The sequence below is a fragment of the Ziziphus jujuba genome, chromosome 7, assembly GCF_031755915.1.
Source record: "Ziziphus jujuba cultivar Dongzao chromosome 7, ASM3175591v1".
Classification (NCBI taxonomy): Eukaryota; Viridiplantae; Streptophyta; class Magnoliopsida; order Rosales; family Rhamnaceae; genus Ziziphus; species Ziziphus jujuba.
Window position 1 is genome coordinate 10,343,275 of NC_083385.1, and position 25,972 is coordinate 10,369,246.

At 35.4% G+C, this 25,972-nt stretch overlaps 3 protein-coding genes and 1 long non-coding RNA gene across 5 annotated transcripts; all 4 read right to left on the minus strand.

Moving 5' to 3' along the window:
- Nucleotides 1–2,618: 2,618 nt before the first annotated feature.
- LOC107424595 (uncharacterized) lies at nt 2,619–9,067 on the minus strand. 2 transcript variants are annotated; one of them, XR_007242486.2, is made up of 4 exons: nt 8,837–9,067; nt 4,468–8,717; nt 4,021–4,236; nt 2,619–3,753 (listed from the first exon to the last, which is right to left on the minus strand). It is a non-coding gene; the product is annotated as an uncharacterized LOC107424595 (long non-coding RNA). The 2 variants fall into 2 exon arrangements; XR_007242485.2 differs by having other exon boundaries at nt 2,619–4,236.
- A 3,233-nt stretch (nt 9,068–12,300) lies between these two features.
- Nucleotides 12,301–13,809, minus strand: LOC107424585 (uncharacterized). The gene is made up of 3 exons (XM_016034431.4): nt 13,559–13,809; nt 13,299–13,432; nt 12,301–12,623 (listed from the first exon to the last, which is right to left on the minus strand). Exons 1-3 carry the CDS (start codon nt 13,753–13,755, stop codon nt 12,562–12,564), a joined length of 393 nt encoding a protein of 130 aa, XP_015889917.1. The 5' UTR covers nt 13,756–13,809; the 3' UTR covers nt 12,301–12,561.
- Nucleotides 13,810–14,892: 1,083 nt separating this feature from the next.
- LOC125423735 (uncharacterized) lies at nt 14,893–15,693 on the minus strand. Its single transcript, XM_048478867.2, has one exon. The coding sequence runs from the start codon at nt 15,691–15,693 to the stop codon at nt 14,893–14,895; it is 801 nt and encodes a 266-aa protein (XP_048334824.2).
- A 7,308-nt stretch (nt 15,694–23,001) lies between these two features.
- LOC107424599 (SCARECROW-LIKE protein 7) lies at nt 23,002–25,785 on the minus strand. The gene is made up of 2 exons (XM_016034445.4): nt 25,491–25,785; nt 23,002–25,358 (listed from the first exon to the last, which is right to left on the minus strand). The coding sequence occupies exon 2, from the start codon at nt 25,329–25,331 to the stop codon at nt 23,496–23,498; it is 1,836 nt and encodes a 611-aa protein (XP_015889931.3). The 5' UTR covers nt 25,332–25,358; nt 25,491–25,785; the 3' UTR covers nt 23,002–23,495.
- Between the last annotated feature and the right edge of the window lie 187 nt (nt 25,786–25,972).

Genomic DNA, 25,972 nt, shown 5'->3' on the forward strand with positions numbered 1-25,972 from the left:
TCTTAGCAAAAGAAAAATTGCAATGCAAGAAGCTGCCAGTGCCACCCTAGAGAAGAAGGAAATAAGAAACGAGGCAATTAATCCGATTGACAGATGGTTATATCAAGTCCTTATCTGGTTCAGTGGCCAGGCAATTGCTTATACCTACCAGAGCTTGTGTTTTATTGTATTTTAATTGGGCTCAAGGCCTCAAGCCCATTTATCGAGTAAGAATGGTGTTCAAGCAAGGAAACTCACACGAAAGGAAAATAAGGAGGAAACTCACACGAAAGGAAAATAAGGAGGAAGAAAGTGGGAAAAAATCGACGACTTAATTTAAATTTTGTGATTAGAATGATTTTTAAATAATTGATGTGATTTAAAATTTTAATTTTTTTATTATATTTTTATTACATATTAAAAAATTTACAATAAAACTACTTAAAAATAAGTGATCTCATTTTTTATTAGAAAATAAGAATAATTTATAATGATAAATATATTCAACTCGATGAATCCACGACGGCACGTAACAACAAAGAGAACGTCATGTCGAAAATAAGCAAGTAGAAAGAGGATTAATGGAAGAATTCTGCACCTAGAGTCTTATTGACTTATCCGATGAGCTTGACTCGCTTTTTTTTTTTTTAGTCACAGGTATGCTTTTTATTCTCATAGAACGACACTCTGGGAATTCCAAGAACGACTTATATCCCCCAAAAAAATTCAATATTGCTCATTATTGATATTTTTGACCTCCTGAAAAGGAGAGAACAACAATGGAGCAGCTGAGCAGGAGCTTCAGGCTGCAACAAGGCTCGTCGTCGTTTAAGGTTGGTAGGTCTAACAGTTCGCTGCTTATTTCAGAATCAGTATCCATGGAATGCGCGAGAGTCACAAACTATGAAAGGCTTTCGGAATCTATGAGACTTGGGAACGAGTATGCTCTAGGCAAGAGTAGAAGCAAAAAGAAAACGGCTTGGGGGATTCTAACCAAGGTCCTCAGCTTCCGAAAACAGCCAGAGGAAGCCGACGAAGACAAGAAGAAGAAGAACGTAAAGAGACCCTCCAAATGGCTGCCGGACCCCGAGAAGAGGTGGCCTGTTCAGGGATGGTGATGTGATATTGCAGAAAAGATGAGGGCAAGCGTGTCAGTACATTGTTAATTCAATCTTAAATGTGCCTTTAAAATGTCATTAGCACGGGTGGAGTTGTCTGCTTGTAATTGAAGACTTCGTTTTATGAAAAATATTTCTTTTTTACGATTCTAATTCTAAATTTGTACTCATAATTTAATTATTTAAATGGAGGTTAACCTCTCCCCACTTCTCTAGACTAATCGTGGAAAAGACTACAACACCTACGTCTGACTATTTGAAGTTTTTTATCTTTTTATGTGGTCACCTCATTTGCACTCGACATAAATATGAAATTAATATTTCTCTAAGAAATAGGCTAAATGTTTCTATGCCAGGTTGGCATGTTTCGGAAGGATACACGTTGCAACTTCCATAAAAACCATACCCCAAAATCAATTCTAATGCGTAAACTCGGTCACTTCAATATATATATATATATATATATATATATTTTATTGCTGTCATCGGTGATTATAATAAGATTGAAAGACACAATTCGCAATGAATACTTTTAATCTTGCAACAGAAATTTAATTACAAGCATATAGAAATATGGACATGGTATGAACTTCCCTTGAAGAATCCACTTACGATGGCCCACTTATACTCAAAAGAAAAGTTTGATTTTGATTCTGACTAGGAACGCTAGCTACATGCTTACACATGCTAGTCGAACCGTACAACTTCCAAAGCCAATGCGGCCGGCCCTCTTTAAGAAAAAATAATGTACCGTAGCCAAACAAATCAGGATGATTCGAACTACCAACCTCTCAAAACTACCACTTAGATTGAGCGGTCTTCCATCTTGAGCTTTCAGACCTAAATATTGAAATAATCCATGAAATATTTTTAGATATTCCAGAATGTATCAGACGCAAAGTTCTTTAAAAGGTCATCGAAGGTTATATAGCTACCTTAATTATAATTATACAAATGAAGGTCCCAAAAACAATTTGCTCATTGAGATGGGACAATATACCAAATCAAATTCTTATTTTAAAAAGCCATTTACTGGTTAAAGCATGAAGAATTTAATCATATCACTGAACCAAAATTTTCAATTGGCATCTCAAAAATTTCCTACCGCTTAAAAGGGAGATCTTTACTTGATAACAGAAAAATAATGAAGGCTATACGGCCAATACTGCCTAACTTAAATGAAAAGCAGCAGATCATCAACAATGAAGCATAAAAATTTTAATTGATTTAGAAATAATATTAACATTACCATATGCTAGTTTTAGTTCCCTTACCCAAGACGAGAAATATATATATATATACATATATATATATACATACACACACGAGGGGAAATTGCAGAGTTATGGAAAGCCAAATACAGTTCGGTATTGGCTTAATTACTGGGTTAAACCGATAATTAACAATAAATTTATCAATCTTAATTAATTTTATACCCCACATCTAAACACACTAAGAGAACATTTCAATCGCGTCTTCGTCGAAAAATCACTAAAAATAATATGCACAAACTCATTAATCTTAGCCCCAAAAAAATAAATAAGTAAATAAATTTACAGAAATGCGTATAATAAGCACAGTAGCAAAATACAATTTGTTAGATAAATAGAACATAACAAAATATTGACATTTGGAGCAGCTAATCATTAGAGATTCAACAATTCAATAGACGAATGAATAGTAAGAAATCGCAACAATTACTAAATGATACACAACCATAACGTGATTTCATTTCCTCGGCTGCTGCTCATCGTACTCTTTTTAACATTATGATACAAACTCTCGTTTTCACGACCCCTGTCGTCTCAGATTAATTGCTTCGAATGGCGATAAATGGAAAACATATTTAACAATAAAGATTCCACCACCCGACAACGATACACATCTTTCTCCTTGCAGGAAAGTCATCCACAAGCACAGCAGCGAAAATTTCTATTTGATTACGAGCACTTTTGTGGTGCTTAACGTCACACACTAGTATGTCCATTTACATAGAATAATCTACTTCCATATAACTATTTGATACAACAACACGTACAGCTCTCAATTCACGAACTAATTATTCGTCAGTACAGTTAAACACGCATTTAAAACAAGTTTAAGTACTTCCAAAAGAAATCAAATTAAATAAATAAAATAACTACACACGTATAACGGCGTAATCATGTTTTTTTTTTTTTTTTTTTTTTTTTTGTGGGGATGCTAAAGCCTCACTCATCGATTAATTTCGGTTCAAGTTAATTACTAACTGCATTAAAAAGTCAAAAACTATAAATAAACAAATACCAAAATTGCAGGAAGATTTAAGCATGTATGAATGGGAATTGTAGGAAGATTAAAGCATGTACGTATGCGAGGATGACCAAATATCAATATATAAATGTCATGCCGATTCTCCAATTCGTCATTTGTATTTCTAGCTCCAATGTAAATGCGACTAAAACTAACAGCAGTTCATGCCAAAAACAATATAAAAAGCAAAGCCGCATTTGTTATTCCAATATTTGAACCAGGCTACCATATATTTAGCAGGATTTGCTACGGCCATTAAATTAATTAAAGAAATAATAATAGGAGGGATAGAACATTCAATGTACCTTTGCAGATGGATCTACCATGAACGAGATGAGCGACTGAAGTTGTAGCTCGGAAAATTCTGCGTATAGGATTTGAATGATTATGAGAGAAGAAAAAAGCAGCAAGAACAGCCAAAGCACACACCAGAGGAGAGATCCCGGGCAAAACCACGTGCGACCTCTCCTCTGAAAAACCAAATCAAATATTTTTATTATGTTTCTTTTTGACCTGCCATGCAAGCGCACCTGCCATGGCAAAGGTCGGCTCACAAAATACCAAATCAATTAGGGGACTGGCGAAGAAATTATTAGCCTTTTATCCCCAATTTATTAAAAGAGGTTACAACCTTCGCCAAGTTTTACATAATTAGCAAATTAGCGATCTGAAACCCTTCATCACTATAATCAGAAGGCTCCTATCTGATTCAGCCGTCTGCGTTCATCACCGAAACGTCTTGTTGCGAATGGATATCGGCCGGCAAGGCAAACTTGCTATGGAGCAACAACGAGGCAACGCACAATTTAAGACCGATGCAGACGCCATCGGAACAAACCGAACTTATCTGAGACGCGGAAGTCGAAAACAATAACACTCAAAAAGGTTGATTTACATAAATCCAATACAAAATAATAAAAAACAACCGAGAAAATTACCGTTAACGGAAAATCAAAGAAGTATAGACAAATATGCAGAGATCCAATACGAAAAGTAGAAACGTGAGGTACGTGTCCAGCTGTGTGTGTCGGCAAAGAGAAACAAACCCTAATTTTTAAAGGAGGGTCATGGAACGTACGATCAACAGGTATGCGTTCGACGAGAGATCGACGGTAAATTTGTTCGCTACGTGGACGGCACAGAACCATGTGTTTGTTACGAAAAAGCAGTTGAAGATATTTTAATGGCGATGCGTGAACAGCTGTCTACCATTTAATGGTTTGGTGGTTTAGTTGACACGCAAGCATGCGTTGCCCATACGCGGAATTAAACTTACTAACTTTATCACCTCGTGAAGCACGGCACGCTCAATGGAAAACACATGGCAGGTTGCGTGCAGCTTCACGACACTTCCCTTTATCCCCTGCGGGCCAAGAAGTCCAAGCTACAACGGATCTTAATTTAATTTTTTTAATCACCACCTACTTTTTTTTTTTTTAAGAAAATAATTTTGGCAATTTTAAATTCAGAACATATTAGTGGTCTTTAAAAAAATGTCATGATTTCACTTTTTTATTTACCAAAAACAGAAAAGATTCTTTTTTTTTCTGTTTTTCATCATTTTTGCTAATTTTTGAATTTTTTTTTTCTATTTAGCAAGAGACTTGTGAAAATATTTTTAACATTTTTTATGGACCAAATCAAACATACGAATATTTTTTAAATTCAATCATTATTATAAAAGAATTGTCATGGTTAAAATAGGGGAATACAAGAATTATAGGATTTCAAAAAATGTATAGGTAAACAACACATTTTCAAGCAAACGTCACAAGAAAAATTCCATTAAATGAATAAACTTCTTAAATATACAATTCAACAAGTCTCATTATTAAATTTTTTTTTTCTGATAAGCACAACTAAGCATGGATTAACCACTTCAAAGCAAAACGTTCTAATCTCAGAAGCCAAAATTGGATTAGCCCCCGCTCTCTTCTTACAGATGAAATTAACATTTCAGATCCGGGTGGATTCGAACCACCATCCTCTCAAAAGCCAAATTGGATTTGAGCGCTCTGACCGTTCGAGCTTACAGATCTATCAGAAAAATTGGGGCACAATAATCTCTACTACAAAAAACATTATTGTTCCAACAGTTTCAAATTCAAAACACTAATATTATATATAAATTTTGAATCTATGTAACTAATAATTTCTTTCAACTTATTAATAGCCTTTGCTGGTAATAAACTAAAATAACTACCATTTGAATTCTAATACATGAAAACGCACAAAATAAGTCTCCCCAACAGCGGCGCCATTCTCAAAATATATTTCTCTTGTGATTCATATAAGAAAAAAACTCTTAATTTTAAACACCATTCCATTGTGATTCACATAGCAAATATTATACTAATTTTATAATTCGAATAGTAATAAACATATATCGTACATTTCTCGGCACATTTAACACACCGGCACAATTAAAACATCAAAATTAGATGCCCCGCTTTGTTCTCATTTTACATTTTTTTTTCCCTTCAACAAAGCGAACCAAACCCACTTTTTACAATTAGAAATAGTACTAGAGTTATAAAAATCAAGAGGGCAAAAATATAAGAAGGGGAGCAAATCTATTTTAAAACAATTATTCCAAAAAAAAAATAATAATTTAAAACACCGGCACAATTAAAACATCAAAATTAGATTTTATAATTCGTATAGTAAAAAACATATATCGTACATTTCTTGGCACAATTAAAACATCAAAATTAGATACCCCGCTTTGTTCTCATTTTACATTTTTTTTTCCCTTAAACAAAGCGAACCAAACCCACCTTTTAAAATTAGAAATAGTAGTTATAAAAACCAAGAGGGCAAAAATATAAGAAAAGGGGTGCAAATCTATTTTAAAACAACTATTCCAAAAAAAAAAAATTAACTTCCATACCAATTCCGTTCACATTTTTTCGGGGGCTAAACACAAAACAGCTTTGAACTTGGATAAAAAAAAATTCATTTGACAAAAAATTTATTTCTTCAACCAAACAGAACCAAACCCATTTTTTAAATGTAGCAAATAGGAAAGATTCTGGACCACTCAAAATCATGGCGCAAATATCCAATAATCAAGCGGATCAGGGGAGCGAGCAAAACACCACACCATGCCGCAGAATAATTTTGACACAGCTTCCCCATCAAAAAGTAAATAACACTTTTTTAAGAATTTACAGAAATAGTAAAATTACATTATAACAAACAATAATAATCACAATATTAGTAATAATAATAAACAAAATACATCAAAGAACATTACTATGAAAATTACACTAACATAATAATAATCACAAAATAATAATAACAAGATTACATTATAACAAACAATAATAATCACAATATTAGTAATAATAATAAACAAAATACATCAAAGAACATTACTATGAAAATTACACTAACATAATAATAATCACAAAATAATAATAACAAGAATAATCAACAAAATACATCAAAGAAGATTACTATAAAAATGAATCCATAAAAATCAATAAATAAGAATAAAAAATTAAGAAAATCTTGCTTCATATAATCAAAAAATGAAAATAGATGGAAATGATGTATCCATCCAAAAAGTCAACGATAGAGGGTGTTGATAACACAATAGTCACCTCTGGACGAATGCTTTTGCAAGCTCATTGAAGAAACAGTCAAAAACTTCATCGAAGCAGTCTTCCTTCGCAGCTAGCGGTATGAGAGAACCACAATATTATCCTTCGGTTCGTTCTGCACAAACGTCAGCAGTCTACGCTGCAACTGACTTCAGCCAGACCAAAGCAGGCCGATACACGTCTTGAGCTAGAAGACACAAAACATAACAATATACATGTACAACCAGTTCACAACCAAACGGTTGCATCAGATTACATTCTTAACGCCGCCACAATATACACGCGTTAAAAGTACAACAATACAGTGGGAACAAGAACCAACTGCAAACGAAGTAGCTCTGAGAACTAGGTAATCAATTCAAAAAATTTACCCAAATCAAATATGCTGTAGGCAACAGAACAAACCAGGTAAACAAATATGCAGAAACAGGGCACCGAATATTATTTGCTAGAAGGTAGCTGGATCTATTCGTGTTGCAGTGGGATTAACGCACATGTTGCAGGAAATATACGCTATCACGTCTAAAGCAGGCTTACTGGCGGTTAAAATTAAATTATTGTAAAAAAAAATAGAACGTCGAACAATACAGAACGCAATTTATCTGTCGAAGTTAGAAATTGTACTATCATAACTGTATATGCTCCAAGGCCAAGATGTATTTGGACTCCATTAATCGCAAACTGTAAATGACAAATGACAAAACATCATGCCAAAACTTTTTTAAAATTGAATATTTAAAAAATTGGTATGTCCGAATTCGTCCAATATAAGCTACAGAATTGGAAAACTTTTAACTATTGAGAAAAAAATTTAGAATCGGAACACCTTAATGAATGATAAAAAATTTATAAAGCAGATCCCACAGAATATTAAAAAATTTAATTGTTCTCTGAAATCTTCTAATAAAATTAAGCTAGCCTTAAACCACCAAAAATTATGACTGATAAAAATGGATAAAGCAGATAAACTTCAAAAATCATACATAATAAAATTACTAGAGCGTGATATATTTGTACCGGCTTTTCAAGTTAATGGTCTACATCAATCTTGATGTGAAGGAAAAAAGGATTGCTTTAGCCTTAAAATGTGGCCTAAGCGCTAAATTTAAACTTAGGCCTGATAAAAAATCGCTAACTCAAACAAATCTAATTCATCTCGATCTATTGTGAAGTAAATGAAATAAACCTTAAAACCTAGCGGATTGATAAGAGTATACCTTTGGCAGACGATGTTTTGAGTTGCAGACTTGTATCCTTTTCGTCGGGTGAGCAGCGAATTTATATAGGAAGAGAAAGCAAAAAACGAAAAGCACACAGCACACCGGAGGGAAGACCCCGGGCAATCCCCGTGCGGTTCATCCCTCGAAACCAAAAAATTGTTACTTTTTTTTATTAAGAATTGGGTGACCTGCCATGCAAGCGCACCTGTCATGGCAAAGGTCGGGATGACAAAGATAGATCAGAACTCAGCCTCCATAGGCCTTTTGTTCCAACATCTTCTACACCCATATAAAACAAAACCAACCAGAAACACCCTCGCTTAATCTGTGCATCCCAAACTATCCATTTTTTTTACAATTACACGGTGATACAACATCTTATTTAGCCGCCGCGATCTTCTTCACAAAAGATCTGTTGCCACATAATCAGATCTTAATCTAATCGGTAACGCCTTGGCTACGAACCTCGTCTTTTGGATCTGATACGATCATCACCGCCATACCTAACAATAAAATGCCGATAAATACAAATCTACAACATACAAAGCTCACGGAACCGAAAACAACAAAAAGAAAAAAAAAAAAAAGTTCGATAAGAAACTTTTAACGCAACACACCGAACCTTGAATCGAAATCTAAATCTCGATGAATCAGCTATCCGAGTTCCCAAAACGTTTCTCCGTCGAAACTGCCATGTATATGTAGATCTCGAAGAGATCTGGCCGAATCGAACAAGGAGAAGCATAGAATGAAAACATTGACAACGGATCTGAATAGACCATTAGGATTGGCGGAGAAGGATCGATAACGATAACGCTGAGGCGCTGATAGAAAGAATGAACGGTAAGAGAAGTACATCCATCCTTCTTTTATAATGCCCTCTGTGATGTGAACGGTCAGGATTAAAAACTTTTATGTTATGATGAGCGGCTAGGATTTTTTTGTCGTGTGCGGTCCTTGTTTATCGCTGAGGCGGTGGTTGAAAAATACACGCCAACCTAGCCTTGTCAGGCACGCCTGTAAAAATTGTCGAATGTGATAAGGACTAACCGACAGGGACAGCCCATCGTTTGGTTACGCGTTTTTCTTTTCCTCATCCCGGATTAAATTGCTCCACCCCTAAATATGTTTGTTTTCTTTTTTTTTTAAATAATATTTTCTTTTATGTTTTTTTAAAGAAAAAAAAATTGGCTTTTTGGTTTTTGGTGATAATAAAATTTGGTTCTAGATTATTCGTTGTGTGTATTTTTTTATTCCTCAATTCATTCAGCGGAAGATGCTGGGAAAGTTTTCGCATATTTCAAACAAATAGGCGAGGAAATTTTCATACTCGTTGACGCCAATAACATATTTTTTTTTTTTTGTTCGTACCAATAACATATTGTTGTTTATAAAACAGAAAGGGGAAAAAATACATTAACATATAATAAATAATTAAAAAATTAATAGGTAATGAAACGCATTCTTAAGTGTTGATGGCATATTCCACGTTCAAATTCTTGCAAATACAGAAAATCTTTAAACCCGCTTTTTTTCTTTTTTTCTTTTTTCTTTTTTTTTTTTTTTGGTTCTTGAGAAACCGATTATTTTTTAAAATTTGTAATAATTTCTTTAATATTCTAAATTCACAAATCTCCTAATCATAGATAATTTTAATATTAAAATATTGTTTTATAAAAAAATGATAAAAAAAACAATAATTAAGTAATGTTAAAATATCGCTCCATATAATATAAGGTCCCTAGCGAAAGTTCAAATAATAACATTTTATAAAATATATCAACAATACAAAAGAGAATTTCCTTTGCACTTCTAATATAACTCCCTATTTTTATTTATCTTCAAATTTTTATTGTTTGACTTTAAATTAGGTTTAATTAGGATTCCTTATCCAATACGGAGTTACTGTCGCTATTAGTATAGGATATGGCAAATGCATGAAAAAATAAATAAATAAATGAATACCATCGGTAACTTTGACAGTGTTAGCAACTTACTTGAAAAAAATAAACTCCAAACATCAATTTAGACAATGAAAGAATTTTCTTCTCCGATGCCAGTCATATATCCAAAAAAACAAACTTTAGACAGCAATCCCATTAACATCGCTAATGCTGATCAAATAACCGATGAAATCAAAAGATATTTTTTATTTTTACAATTTTCATAAAAATATCGAGGATATTTTATGAAAAATTTTAATATTTTGGTTTGTCTAAGTTTTATTTTTTAACTTTTTACAAGGAAAAGAAAAAATATATAGAAAATGAAAAAAATAAAGTATATGTCTTTCTAAATCAATTGGTAATTTAAGGGAGTGTATCCAATTTAAAATTTAATAGATTTAAAATGAATTATAGATTTTAAAGGATTTGATGAGCTGTTATAAAATTTTACAGATTTTATAAAAAATTTATAAAAATCATACGAATTCTTGGAATTTATGTTGAATTTTATATTGATAATTTTTTTTCACAATTTTACTATTAAAATCATTTCAAATATACTAAAATTTATTATTTTTAAAATATATTAAAATTAATATTTTTTTAATACCATTTTAAAAAAATTATATAAAATTATAATTAAATATACTTAAATTTTAATAAATTTTTATAAAATCTATTAAAATCTAAATTTAATATTATTAAATTTATATAAATTTTTTTAAAATCTAAATTAAATAACTCTGAATTTATAAATATTTTTAATATTTTAAATTCTAAATTGAATATATCATTTTTAATATCTTTGTGTATTACGACGAAGGGTAAGTAAAAAATTAAAAGTGAACTTTTTATTATTTAATTTTTTGTTCTATCAATTTTATACAAAATACATGCCTTTTCTGGTTAACAAAATATTTTATTATTATTTTTTATCATGTTTATGAAATTTCAATATTTTATATGCAACAAATACACAATATTTATTATAACTTTTTTATTTAGTATTTAATTAATATCATTATTCTAAACTAATACTATCAATTTTTTTTTCTATTTTTTTGAAATTTCTATTAATATTTACATTTTGATCTATAGATGTAATTGAACTTCTGTTATTTTGATTAATATTAATATTATATTTCTTGGACAGATGGCTTCCAGCCTTCGACTGCATCATGCCAACGGCAGCTGTTGATGTTTTTAAAATTTGATATCTTCTCAAAGTGTCTAGTCGTTGCTGGCAAGTAGAAGACCACCTCCAATGGTCAGTTGCCAACGGTGGCTCCTTGGGTGTGTTAGAGGCACACGAAAGGTTTTCCTTTTTTTCTTAATTTTTTAAGGAAACGTAGCAAGCACCGCCTCTGCAATACTACTGATAGCTATTAAAGTCTTTGGCGCCCCTTTAGGATCTAGTTGCTGGTCTTCCTCCATTGGCGATCATTAACGAAATAAGGAGGTTTCTTTCTGAGAAATAATTTAAAATTTTTAAAATAAAGTTGGAAAACTGTAAATTAGGAATATAAAAAGTTGCTATAGCATCTAGAATTTCTCAATACAAAAACAAATAAATTAAAATTTTATATGATGAAATCAATATTTTATAAAGCAGCTTTGCTTTCTTATGAATGACTCTTTAAGTTGTCGCTTCTCTCATCATATAATGTCCATTTTATCCGACTAAAAATTAATTTTCTTAACTATCAAGAAAAAAAATCTTGCAAAATCATTATAATAATTTTCAGTTTTGTCACATTTTTTCAACTTTTATGGCAGCGGCACCTCATACGGAATAAGTTTTAGTTATACTGTTTATTCTGCAGAAAATTTTTCCCGAGTTTTGCAATATATTGTCTCGGGCAATCCACATAAACTTGATTCTAATTTGATTCGATAGTTCTTTTTTATTTTATTTTATTTTTAAACTAAATAGATGTTCTACTTAAGAAGTAGTTCATTTTGGCTATACGTTTTTTTCCCAATATCTTGCAACGAGACACAATTTAGTTTTCACCATCGCTAAGGATGGAGCACTCTGTTAAAAGAAACGAATTGATTATACATTCAGCAAAAGAAAAAGGAAAGAGTAACATCAGATAGCCCATAATAATAACCCGATTTATGGTCTGACCAACGAGAATAACAATAATGAATTATATTCTAAGTTATATTCAAATTTAGCTCAATAGAATAAAAATTTCTCAGAGAAGCAAAAGAACCTTTGAGAAATAGTCGATACATCTGAGAGCTTAAAATACCCCTCAATAGATAAAATATTCCAAAACAGTCAAATCTCATAAAACAAAAGGATTTCCCAAAACAAAAAAAATATATATATATATATATATATATATATATATTCCAGAGTTAATCGGGTACGAATCCGAATTATGCTGATGCGTTAAAGCTGGTTTCTTGCTTTCTCCTTCTCCTTTACCTCACTTCCCTGCGTCTTGTCGTACGCTTCCCATATGATTCAATTCCAAACACAAATATCAACAAATTTGTCGAAAAAAAATAAATAAATAAATATCAACAAACTGGTAACTAGGAAAATATATAGCTGCACAAAATGGAATTAAACATGTCCGAGGACCACTTTATAATTCGATAATATCGGAGCTTCACCTATAAAATACTCTACCAAGAACCTCTATTTTCCTTTTTTCCCTTTTTTTTTTTAAATAAAAAAAATAATAAACTACTTTCTTCTTTTAATCATAATATATGCGCTCCCATAATAACGCGGAAAAACATATTTTATTTATTTGTATGCTCGAATCGCCATGCGTTTAATTAACCTATTGCTTGTTCAATTCAAAGAAATTATTTTAAATGTTAGGCCAATTCTTCTATTTAATTGTTTTTACAAATAAAACAACTAGACAACAAACTTTATTTAAAAAACCAGTTTTTATTTTTCCAATTTTTAAATAATTATCATTCTATACTAATAGCTCTCAATTCAATATATATTTTAGCTAATTTTTTGTTGCATATATAAAAATAATTTTTGATCTGACATAAAATCCATACCGAACATATTTTATATAATCCTTAAAATCACTCCACGAATTAAAAAAAAAAAAATTGTTATGAATTATAATAGAACAACAGAAAGGGTAAGCACATAAATACCAGGGTGATTCTCATGGATAAGCTGATCTTCCTCAGTCTTAGGAATGGATTGGTTCCCACCATAGACCCCGCCAAATCCTTCCTCATCCGACCTGGTCGCATACCCTTCCCCAAATGAATGGGACATCACGTCTCTAAAACACCATCCGCATTTCATATATTAAAAATTAATTTGCATCAAAAAATCTAATTCAAAACCAAATCCAAAAGATAAGATAAATAAATAAAAAGGACCATATTTTTGTTTATCAAATACTCACCCAGTTTTCTCGTTGGGTTTCTTTTCTTTGTCCATGTTAGGTGCAATACCTTCCTTGTTATTAGCCAAAGTGTTAACCGGTCTCAACCTCACCACAGTAGCTTTGGAACCAAAGTTGGAAGGCAGACGCAGAGTTGGTGAAACAAAAGCCGGTGTTTGTGTTCGAACCGACCTGATTGTGTGGATCATTTTATGCATATTGTGAACCTCTTTGTATTTAGTTTTTGTATGGCAAGGTAAAGAATGAATGCCGCCAAGTAAATATATGCCAGTACAAAAGCTATAAAGTCAGCAATACTGTCCACTTCTACTGTGCAAATCCTGGTCCTTCTATGAGCTATCCGAAATCTTGAACTTACAGGTCGACACGTAGAGTTCGAAAAGCATACGTGCCTTGTTCTGAGAACAAATTCTCTGTAAAATGGGCTTTCGTGCCTCGTGACTCATCTAATCTCATTTGCCACCTGGTCCTAAACATCTTACATAATGGTTTTATAATTTGTGTTGTAGTTATACTTTTCTAAAAAAAAAAAAAATATATATATATATATATTTATTATGTGATTCATAAACAATCAAATATATCATCTTTGACAAGTAACACTTTGAATATTACAATATAAAGATACCGAAATATACTTTTCTAACAAAAAAAAACTATTTATTATGTGATTTATAAACAATCAAACATATCATCTTTGACCAGTAACACTTTGAATATTACAATATAAAGATACGGAACTCCCCTTTCAAACAGGACAGCCCAGTCGTTTAAAACAGTACAGCCCAAAAGCTCATTTCCGAATGGACAACTTGAACAACAACTTGGCCCATGTCCATCTATAGACCCATAATGATGTTCATTGATTTTCTAGCTACTTTTATTACTATCAGCAAATCCAAGAACAAGATATGTCAGAATTTAACACACACACACACACACAGAGAGAGAGAAAGAGAGAGAGAGAGAGAGAAAGAGAGAGAGAGAGCAGAATTTTAATCCAGAAAAAAAAATGTTATTTTTTTCTTTTTTGGGCTAAAACTTGAGTTTCATTGAAACCAAAAGAAGAAGGCATGAACAAAAGCCTCGACTCAGGAAGTGTCCTCAGGATCACTTTCTCGAGTCATACAAAGAAACCAATTTTGCAGGAGTCAATTTGGATCAATAGGTCCATATAAATCCTGGCTCACTGGCCATTGGCTAATAAGGTGGGCCAAAACGTTAGCTTTCCTAGGAGCCCAGCAAAAAGAAAGTTTGCTAAAAAAATCCAAATACAAAAAGATAGTGTTAAAGAAAGGTTTGGCAGTCCAGTGAAGGTTTGTAACGTCTTTATCCTAAAGAGCTCTAATCATATTTAAAGCATTTAATTCAAACTGGATGCTGTTGCAATTGAAATTCTTCGCCACTTGCATGGCCTTCAGAATAGCATCCAACTCAGCTGTTTGTGGAACATTCACAACCGAATTGAAAGCCTGAATGTGAAGGACCTTGCCTTTGGAATTTCTGGCAACCACCTCCAGGTGGCTACCTTTATTTCTAACAGCTGCATCTGTATTAAACTTGATGACACCTTCCGGAGGCCTTCTCCAAACATGAGATAATCCAGCAAAGTTGCTTGTCCGAGGGAAGTGGACTGGTTCATCTCGACTAATTGCCTCTTTAAGCTCCTGGAATCTCTTCATCACTACCGCAGGTGTTGTCTCAATATTCTCCACACAACCTTCATGAACAATTTGGTTCCTAATCCACCAAATATGTTCCAGGGTAATAGCAATGTACATAAAGAAATTTTCCTTATCCTCCTGATGAACTGGAAGGTATCCCTCCAGGTTGGAAAGGAACTTGAGGAAGGCAAGAATATCATTGTGTCCAAACTCCTCCCACTGAATTCCCCAAGGGCTCGCAAACCACAATATCTTGGCAATCTCGCAATGGAAAAAGAGATGGATTTCTATTTCCGAACTCTGACATCCGTGACCGCACTCCAAATTCTCCAGACTCATACGTCTGGCAGCAAGATTATTAAGAACCGGTAGACTTTGGTTCCAAAGGAAGAATTTGGTTCTTTCATGGATCTTGCTTCTCCACAGGTGTTTCCACCAGTTTTCATTGCTAAGATCACCTTCCACGTCCATATTTTAAGCCGATTTGACCTTGAAGGAAGATTAACTTGTCGTCTTACTCATTGCTGACCTAAAAAATCTCCTTTATACACTTGGCCAATTCTTGATTGAAAAGGCTCTCCAGCCGATCGAGGTTCCACTTTCCATTAAAGGACTTTAAGGAACTAACCATTCCGATATTAGGAGCAGATGAGGGCCTAGGCTTCAGCAGGAAATTTGGAAGGTTTGGAACCCAACCCAGTAGTTCACTTTGTCACCTCTCCCCACTCTAAAACACAACCCTTTAGCCAGTAAAGGTTTGATTTTCATATAATCCCACTTTAAAACCATGAACAATCGTTTTTCTTTTTGCACTTCATAAAAGAAGTGTGAGGATAGTACTTTGCTTTTAAAGCTCGCACCCACAATAAATTCTCCTTGGTGGCTAGATTCCATCCTATCTTGGCTATTAAAGCTCTGTTGAAAGACCAAAATCTCCTGATGCCCAGGCCTCCATTCATTTTCGATTGGCAAACTCGTTTCCATGCTATAGGGTAAAAACCTCTACCTTTATTCAAATCATTCTTCCATAGGAAATCTTTGGCCATCTTTTCCAAATTTTCACACCACCCTTTAGGGAGAAGGACCGAAGACATGGTATAAACTGGGATCGACGCAGCAACATGCTTCACTAGAGTCGCTCTTCCAGCTTGAGATAAAAGTTTAGCCTTCCAACCATGAAACTTGGTTTCCATCTTTAACCTAAGGTCTTCAAAAGCAAAGGACTTGTTTCTCCCTACCACCAACAGCAATCTTAGGTTTTTTGAATTTTTATCAATTTCTTTCATCCCTAAGCAGCTTTTTATTAAAGCTTTAGTCCTTCCAAGAACATTAAGGGAAAAGATGCAACCTGATTTTTTCTTGTTAAAAACCTGACCAGTCCACTTACAATAAAGATGAAGACATTGAAAAACGTTTTTGACCTCCTTCAAATTTGCTCTATAAAAAAGGATCATGTCATCCGCGAACATCAGCTGAGAAATAGCTGGAGCAAGACGTCCAATTTTTGCACCGTTAAATTTCTTTTCAAATTCCCAAGCATGGAGCATCCTGGAGAAAAGTTCTGTCAAGATAATAAACAAAAATGGAGAAATAGGATCTCCTTGCCTAAGGCCTCTCTTCATGGGAATTGTACCAAAGATGCTATCGTTAAACAGTAACTCCATCAAGACAGAAGAAATGCAATTTAGAATGAGTTCGACAATTCTGTCCGAAAAACCAAATATGATGAGGATCCTGGTCAAAATTACCCAATCGAAGCTATTGTGTGCTTTTTGCATATCTACTTTTAATCCTACAATTCCTTTTACTCCTTTCCTACGCTTTATAGAGTGCAAGATTTCATTAGCTAAGATGACATTTTCCTCAAACCATCTTCCAGGGACAAAGGCCAACTGATTTGGCAGGATAATTTTGATCAGCAGCGGCTTAACATGGTCAGAAAGTATTTTCGAGATGATCTTGTATATCGTGTTACACAAGCTAATCAGTCTGAGATGCTTGAATTCAGTCATTCCAGTAACTTTAAAAATCAGAACCACAAAAGAGCGATTAGTGTCCCTTAGAAGCCATCCTGACCTGAAAACATTCTAGATCAAATTCATGACATCGCTCCTACAATACTTCAGTATTTCTGGAAGAACACAGTCGGCATTCCGTTGGGCCTGGGAGATTTAGTCGAATGCATTACTTGCACCACGTTCCAAATTTCTACTTCAAAAGGGATTGCTTCCAATATCCGATTCTCCTCCGTGGAAATACAACTTTGAATAAAATCTCCTAACCTCTCACTTCTCCATAAGTTCTCTGCTTTAAATAATTGGTGAACTCCCCTATCAGCAAATTTTCCATTTCCATTCGAGTTGTTTTCCATACTCCATTACCATCTTTGAGGGTAGGGATGAAAATTTTCCTTCTATTTGCAATAGTCAAAGCATGAAAGAATTTGGTGTTTCTATCTCCAGCAGTGATCCATAGTTCCCTAGACTTTTGTCTCCACAAAAGCTCGACTCTTTTCCGCCATTCATTAAGCTCGCACTGCAACCTCTGTTCAGCCAACAAATTTTCCTCTGTCGAATTAAGGCCTTGAATCCATTGGAGTTTGTCTTCAAGTTCTGCCACTCTCGATTGACAAAAACCAACAAGTTCTGCCACTCTCGATTGACAAAAACCAAAAACATTTTTATTCCATCTTTTAAGGGCTAAAGCAATACGATAAGTTTCTGTCTAACTGAAGCTCTTTTGTCCGTTGAGTCAGGTCTTGTGCACGCTTCATCCACCATGTCTTTGCACCTGGGATCTCTCGTCCAAATTTCTAAAAATCTGAAAGGTCTAGCGCAACGAGTATGATCCAAAGCTAGATGAAGCTAGATGGGGATATAATCAGAGTCGTCGCACGATAAATGGACAACACTCGCCTGCTCGAAATGAGTTCTCCAATCCACGCTTACTATCACCCTGTTTAATCTCCCTGTAATGTTAGTCTTCCCGCCCCTTCTATTGCACTAGGTAAAAGTGTTTCCTACAAAGCCAATATCCACCCCACCAACCTCAAACATGAAATTTCTTAAGAAGAAATTCAATTTAGCTGAGACATTTCAACTTCCTAACTTCTCTCCCTGCTCAATCACATCATTAAAATCTCTAAGACAAACCTAGGATTTTGGCCCTGATTTCACCATCTGATTTAACTTAGTCCAAAATTCTCTCCGCAACGATCTTTCTTCAGGACAATAACAGCACCACATCATCCATTATTCTCCAATATCCAAGTCCACAAGAACACCAATTATCCGTTTTGAAACTGGAATAATTGTCCAATTGGAATAATGCAATAAGATATGTAGCATAATAACAAGCAAAGCCTTTAGAGAGCTCCAAACATAATCTTTCAAAGTTTTAACACTAGATTATTTGGGTATCAAAGTTGAGAAAATTTAACATCATCGAATAGTACAACCAAAGTTGTGCCTCTTGCTTGGAAACCACCCCCCCCCCCAAAAAAAAAAAAAAAAAAAAGAAGAAGAAAAATTTTGTTTTTTTTATTTTTTATTTTTTTGGGTAATGAGAGGTAAACAATCTGGTTTCTACCATATTGAGATTATTTAAATCATTGTATGGGAAACCAACATCCAAAGATTCAACTGGACCTTAAATCTTTAAAACCATAACCGTGTTATATCATTTGGCATTTCAAAGCAAATTATGTCCCACCACCAAATTCAATCACATAGTGCAACATGTTAGTTAGCCAAACCATTGACTCAGAAATTTATTTGGTAAGTACATATTTGAAAATATCGAAATTGTGATATTTAGGCAACTTCCTCACAACTCACAAACTGATAAAGTAGTTTATCTCATTTCATGAAAAAAACAAGATGAATTAGTTTCTCTCCTTCAGCCTTATTTTTTTCATTTTATTTTATTTTGTTCTATCAAGTCCCTAAACTGGATCACATTTTACAAATTGATTCTAATTTTTTTTTTTTCACAAATTAGTCTAACTCGCTAAAATATATCACAGTTAGTTTTATTTTCGTATGAAAAGTATCGAAAAGCTCACGTGCAGCGTGTGTGATGAGCAGCTTCATGTGTAACGCACGTCTTTTCACGCTGAAAGTCTTTCATACAACAAATCTTTCAAACGACAGGTTACATGTTGTCTTTTCCACCCAACTGGGTCGACCCGGCTTGAAGCTAACGAGCCAAACGATTCAGTTTCTAATCCGCCAATATCTCATCATTCCGACTACGGGTTCTTGCAATTTTGTGGCGTTTCCATCTTCTTGACGTGGAAAATAAATCCCAAATGCCAATTTTGCCACATCTAAACTAAAAAGAAACGCCTAAATAAGTTACGTTTTAGCCATGAATTTACATTTTTGAGCCCCCCCAAAAAAAAAAAAAAAAAGGTTTCGTGACCAAATCAAACGCTCAAAATTACTACATTCCATAAAAATCACTTTATAATAAAGCTCATATCATAATTTTGTCTAAAAACAAATCTCACAAAATTTTGTTTATATTGGTTTACAGTAAAACCAAAACCCACGACTCCCCATTGAACACCAACACAAAGCCTATTTCAACACAAAGACAAAGCAGCTAGAACTAGATTATCATTAGCAGTAGAGTGAGAGCTATATCAGAGAGTTTTTGATGGTTTTGGAATTCGAGATTTGAAAAAGGGAAATGGCTAAGCACTGAATAGTTGATATAAGATGTCATTCATGGATCTAGGTGTTTGGCGCATGAAACAAAAAGAAATCAGAGTATTTGTTTTCGATTAAACTTGTATTTTGGTTTACGGGGTGTTGGTTTAGAGCTGGCATGGGATTACAGATCTAGATGGTCCTCGTTTTTCTTGGCTATTTAAGACAACTTCTACCTTTTATATATTTTTTTTATTTCTACCTATTTTTATTAAAGGAAGGAATCCGATTGTGTGTTTAGATAGAAAATGAATCTTGGATGAGGCCTTAAAGATTGTTTTTTTTTTTTTTTTTTTTGGGTTTCTTATCAAATATTTTTTTTCCTTTTGAGTTTCTTTCTTATTATTTTGTTGAAACCTGGTCAAATTGGATGCTTATTTTGGTGTGATTCCTTTTCGACTTTTTTTAAGAATTCTTTTTGATTTTGGTTGACAAGAAGCATGCAATTACCCTTTAAAATGCCTTTATATGTAATAAACATATGTTTAACGAGCCAAATATAACGGAAACAAAAGAAAGGATGAACGGTGATAACTAAACACGAATTTGAAAACTGATTTGTTTAAAAAAAAAAAAATTAGAATCAATTTGTACAATAATGCGATATATTTTAGGAATATGCAATGATAATAATAATTATTAAATAATTATTTTAATAATTCAGTGTCAGTAAATCAAAAACCTGATTGAGAGGTGTTTATTCCTGAACACAGACATTTTCAGCCTAGTTTGAGACAATTCTCTCAGCTTGTTGTTAACATTTTCGAATGAAAAAAAATGCGGGACCCAAAACCAAAAACAAACTAAACGAAAAGCATGAAAGATGAGAGATGGGACGTCGTGGTAGAGAAGAGGCCGTCAAGGGGGGGGGGGGGGGGGGGGGCGGCCAATGAATGCAGTCAGCTACTGGTGGTGATGACACGTCACTATACCCCAACAGTACAAACCCTACTGTCTCCGTAATGTGGGACCACCCGACCGTTGCAGCAACATGTGACGTCAGCACCAACATTTGTAACTAAAGGCTCTGATAAATTCACCCGTGTAATTCCCTATTTACGTCAAACTTGTCAGGTTTTGCTTTTTAGTCTACCACGCAGTCCTCCTCCGAACCAGCCTCACACATCGCCTTTTGTGGTGACGTTGTGATTAAACCACTGCCACTGGTTCTGGTGGGTAGGTGGGGGTGGGTGGCTAGGTTTCTGGAGTGCCCAGCGTCTAAAGCTCTGAAGAAAGCTGCAGAGGCGCAGAGCTCAGTGGTACTGTTTGTAGGGAATACGTTATTTATTTATTTTTATTTGAGGACGGTACCGTTTCCATAGAGACTATGAACAGTGTATTTGTTGACTTTTGTTCAATTCGTACTCGTAGTTTTTTTTTTTTTTTTTTTTCGTTTGGGGTACAAGTTTCGTGGGTTCGTGGTCCAATTTCGGTCCTCAATTTAATATTTGAGTACACCTGTGTCCGGAAAATTTGATTTGATTTCCTTGAAAATTTATGGTTTAAATGACAGAGAACCTTCTTTTTTTATATATATAACTTTTTACATTGGAATAAGGAATTAAGGATTTTTGGGAAAAATTTATTTGATAGATTTGGCTATTTATATCGATAGATGGCAATAGTATAGTTTCCGACGTCTTTCAATAAAGTATGATTATTCCAAGCTTAAAACCAGCAGAGGATTGGAGAAAATTTTCTTGTCAAAATTTCATCCTGATGATAAAACTGATTCCAATCCTCCAATATTTGCACTCTTTTTGACTCTTATTTGGAGTCAGGCAGTTCCAAATTGAAATCGGATTGTCCAAGCGACCAGAAATCAAAGCAATAAACAAACAGACTTTCCATGTTTCGACTTTTTAGTCTATGAAAAATTGAAGCTGACTAAATCAACCGCAAAATTTGGTCTCTGCTAAGAATAAATTAAATAAAAATCCTAAAATTGCAATAATAGGTTAAACAATTGAAGTAGCCTACTCATTCAAAATCTAAATCTTCGAGACAAGGTTTAAAGGTACTTGGCTCTAGGAGTTTCGGTAAAAAGGCATTTAATTACATTTGTAAATTAGGTAGAATAGTAGTAGGATTGGTGGTGAAATAAGGCGTACTAGACTAGGGGGTCCAAAGTGGGAATTGAGAAAGAACGCCATGCTCTCAGAAATGGTATTATACAGCAATTGAGTGAAGCAAAGACTTGTATCAAACCCAACAAAACTTGAAATTCCATTCTAAATTTTCAGAGCTTCATTTTACAATGACCTCGAATGGTCACAATCACTCGGACCATTAGCAAGCACTCCACAGTCCTCTTTGTCTTGCTCTGGCCTTTTGATTTAATTCATAGAGACATGGAAAGAGGCTGATTCATCTTTCCAAGTTTATCTCCGTTAAGCGTGAGAGAGTTCGGGGGGAGACATAGAGAGCATTTCCATTGCAGAATGAAAGGGACATTTTATTAAAGCAAACAATCAAAGAGCCAAATCTGGAAAGATTAGACTGAGAAAGAGGTATACCCTTGGCACTTGGCAGGAAAGACCTATATTTGAAGTGTTTTAAGTCCTTTTCCATTGCAAATGATTTATTAAGGAAATTGCTTGTCAAGCAAAACCAAAAAAAAAGAAAAAAAAAAAAAAGAACACCCTCAGCATGGTAAGTTGAGCAGCAAGGGAAAGAGATTGTGTGGGGGAGATCACCACAGCGAAGTGCAGGTCTTCATCAAACAACGAATAAAGAAAACCACAGCTTTGTATGGGCAGCTTATGGGTCACCATCAAACACTAATTCCAGAACCTGGGAGATAATGACCCAATTACTACTTTGAGATATGCAACTCAGATACAAATCATAACAATTATGGAGGCATTTTAAGTATAAAAAAAAAAATAAAATTGCATATTCTACTATGGCCCGAGTTTATTGCAAACTGTGTAGCAACAAATTGGGCCTTATTTTAAGAACAAAGAATGAGTAGCCATTCCTCAATGGAAAAGAAACTGAATGTCATCGTCGTACCATTTATCTAGGTTAATCTTTATAGTGTACAAGGAGAATGAATGTAACTAAATTGTACAAGGAGAATGAATGTAACTAAATTGATTATAAAAACTACACTGAAAATTCAAATTTACATACAGAATCACAGAAAACCGAAAGGAAAAAAAGTTCTTCATTCCCCCTCAGTCTCAATGCCTTTTTTTACAATTAGTCATATTCAAGTCCCAAACCTGTAAGAAAATGCCCCAACAAAAGCAGAAAAAAAAAAAAAAAAAAACTATAACGTTGAGAAAAGTTTGAAAACTAAGAACAAACTACAAAATTAACAAGCAAATTCTGGTCCAAAAAGCTCCCACAAGACGTTTGTGATGCAGTGCGCTTTAATGCTAGATTTTGATTGAGTAATATCTGTTAACTCACTAAGCAAGAGTGCGGTCCATATCAGAATTAATCGAACAATAAGAAGCATGGAAGACCATTAATGGCGTATTCATACTTTAGATAGTTCCCCACCAGAGATAAAAGACCTGGTGAAAACCCAATAACCAATCAAGGTAAAACCCATCAACGCCATGAGGAAACAGTCAACAGAGGAACTTCATTCCATGCCAAAGAGAGAAAACCAGGTGGAGATTCAATAAGGGAATATAAAGGGCTGTAATTATAGTTCCAGAGGAGGATCCTGGCCTGGCTCACTGCGTAATGGCTAAGAGGTACGGGCTCAAAATCAGAACTTTCCATTAACGACTTCCATTGCTCTTTGTCTTCCGTACGTTCTCTCTTCGAACCCGGTTCCTCTGGTCCGACCAGACCAGCAATACGACGGCCAAGCAAAAGCCTTTCAACTTCAAGCCTCTCCGGTGAGTCTCTGCTCAAGTACGGCTCCAACGATTCGAAAACGGCCGTGTAGTACCTCAACGCATTCTTGAAACGGGTCATAAACCCAACCCGGTTCAAGCTCGCTTCGTACTCACCCAGCGTTACGATTTTAGGATTCAGCGATTTCGCCAATCTGAGAGCGGTCTGAACGGCAATCGGTGTCTCATCCAAGAGGTTGTACAATTGGAGCATGAAGTTCACCGCCAAGACCTCGTCCGGATCCACCTTGAAGCTCGATTGGTTGAGCTCATCAATCGGGATCAGCACCGGTTCAAACTCGAAATTCAAGTCCAGAAGCTTCGCGAATTCACGAAGACGATTGCCCGTGGCGAACAGAGACGCCGCCGGTGATTTCCCGAGAGCCGGAGCTGGTATTCCGGAAATCCTAATCCTAATGGGCTTTCCGGTGGACCGAGTGGCCAGGGCCTGCAAAAGGGCAGCCCATTGAATCCCTTGAACGATACCAAAATCCAGGATATGGATCTTACTTGCCCTTTCGGTGGCTTCGAGTATAGCTTGGTTGGCCGTCAAATGAGCGAATTTGGAATACGGGCAAGCATCGTTCAGAGCCTTGTAAGGGATAGTGAACTCCTCTGAAGTCGTCTCGTACATGGACATGCTTTTCTCTGCTTGCATAGAGACTCTCTTGTATAGTGCTTCAGTGAAGTGAAAAGTGACCCTCTCTGTTGGATCCCCTTGCTCTGACACCGATTCCTTGAGTCGAATCAGTGATTTGACAGCACGATCGGGTTCGGAATCGGCGAGTCTGGCACAATCGAGCAGGGCTTTGAGCAGAGGCGGCGCCGATTCGATTTCCGGCGAACTAGTTGAGACACCACCAGTGACGACGTCGTTCTTCTGCACGCTCTTCGGCGGTGGATTGATTGATTTGGTGTCGTTCACGACCACCGGGGGCGACGTTGGGGGTGCAGGTGGGGTCCAGGCTGGCACCTGAGGCTGCAGAGGGTTAGGACTTTTCTGGCTCTCGGTGAATAGGACTCGGTTGAGATCCGAAGGGGAAGAGCAAGGGACGCTGAGCCGACTCGGACAGGCGGCGAATGGATCGGCACCGTAGAGACCAAAATCAGCATTGCTTTGCCACGCGTCGCAACCAGAGGGCAGATTGGAACTATCCGTTGAATCACCTCCGCCCATTAAGCTATCCATCCACTCGTCCGAGTCGAACTCGCCACCGGGACCAGCCCCGAAATCGGAGAATCTAAACCCAGTAGACTGGTGCTCCAGGTGCGGAAACTGAAACCCTGGTTCTCCGGAATCTGAACCTCCGGGGACTTGAAATGGATCAGGGAAGCCGGAAGGGGGTAACCCATATGGCATATTGGGAGTATGGGACATGCCGTGGTGAGTGGTAGTCCATGGACTCATAGAAAAGGGGGTGAGACCGGTGAGCTGCTGTTGTTGGTGGTGTTGCTGTTGCTGTTGCTCTTGCTGCTGTTTCTGCTTTATGACTTGCTGAGCAATTGCCATTAGATTGCCACTGTCCGCGCACATATATGCCATTCTCCGGCCAAATCTCGCCGGGAAAAACTGCACTTACATTACCGGAAAAAACATCAAGCGAGAGAGACAGTGAGAGCGAGGCTTTAACGAATTCAAAGAGATAATAATACAAAGACCCAGTGAGAGTGAGAGTGAGAGAAAGATAAGAGTAGTACATACACGACTTGAAGGCCCAGAAGAAATAGATCACAACTAGCTTCGAAGCTCTGCTTAAACGGGAGAGAGAGAGAGAGAGAGAGAGGGGGGAGAGAAAAATTGGGATTTTAGTAGTGTAGCTTTAAAGAACCAAAGCCCAGTCCCAGATGGAGGACAAAGGCGCTGATTAAAGTCCATCCAAATGAACAGAAGGGTCCCACTTACTCCATTCAGAAGGTAGTATATATTTTTTTTTGAATTTTGAATTTTTTTTTTTTTAAATCGATAAAAGAAATTGAAAGACTCGGAATGTTGAAACACAACGTACCCTGCTCATCCTAGAGACGCCCTTTCTTGGCTATTTCTTTCACCCTCGTATATCAGTTTTTGTTCTAGTTGGACATGCATGACGTGGCGCCCATAAGACTGTGGGACCCATACTGTCGACATGACAACACCATCTCATGAACGTCCACGTGTACCACTTTTCTCCTCCCGCTGTGTTC

Bases quoted from the DNA above. Each gene is read 5' to 3' on its own strand.
- LOC107424599 (XM_016034445.4), bottom strand. From the start codon at position 25,331: ATGGCATATATGTGCGCGGACAGTGGCAATCTAATGGCAATTGCTCAG.
- LOC107424585 (XM_016034431.4), bottom strand. From the start codon at position 13,755: ATGCATAAAATGATCCACACAATCAGGTCGGTTCGAACACAAACACCG. The intron at 13,433-13,558 runs GTGAGTATTTGA...ATGGTGTTTTAG, and splicing joins AAACCCAACGAGAAAACTGG to AGACGTGATGTCCCATTCAT. The intron at 12,624-13,298 runs GTATTTATGTGC...TCATATGGGAAG, and splicing joins TATCCATGAGAATCACCCTG to CGTACGACAAGACGCAGGGA.
- LOC125423735 (XM_048478867.2), bottom strand. From the start codon at position 15,693: ATGGACGTGGAAGGTGATCTTAGCAATGAAAACTGGTGGAAACACCTG.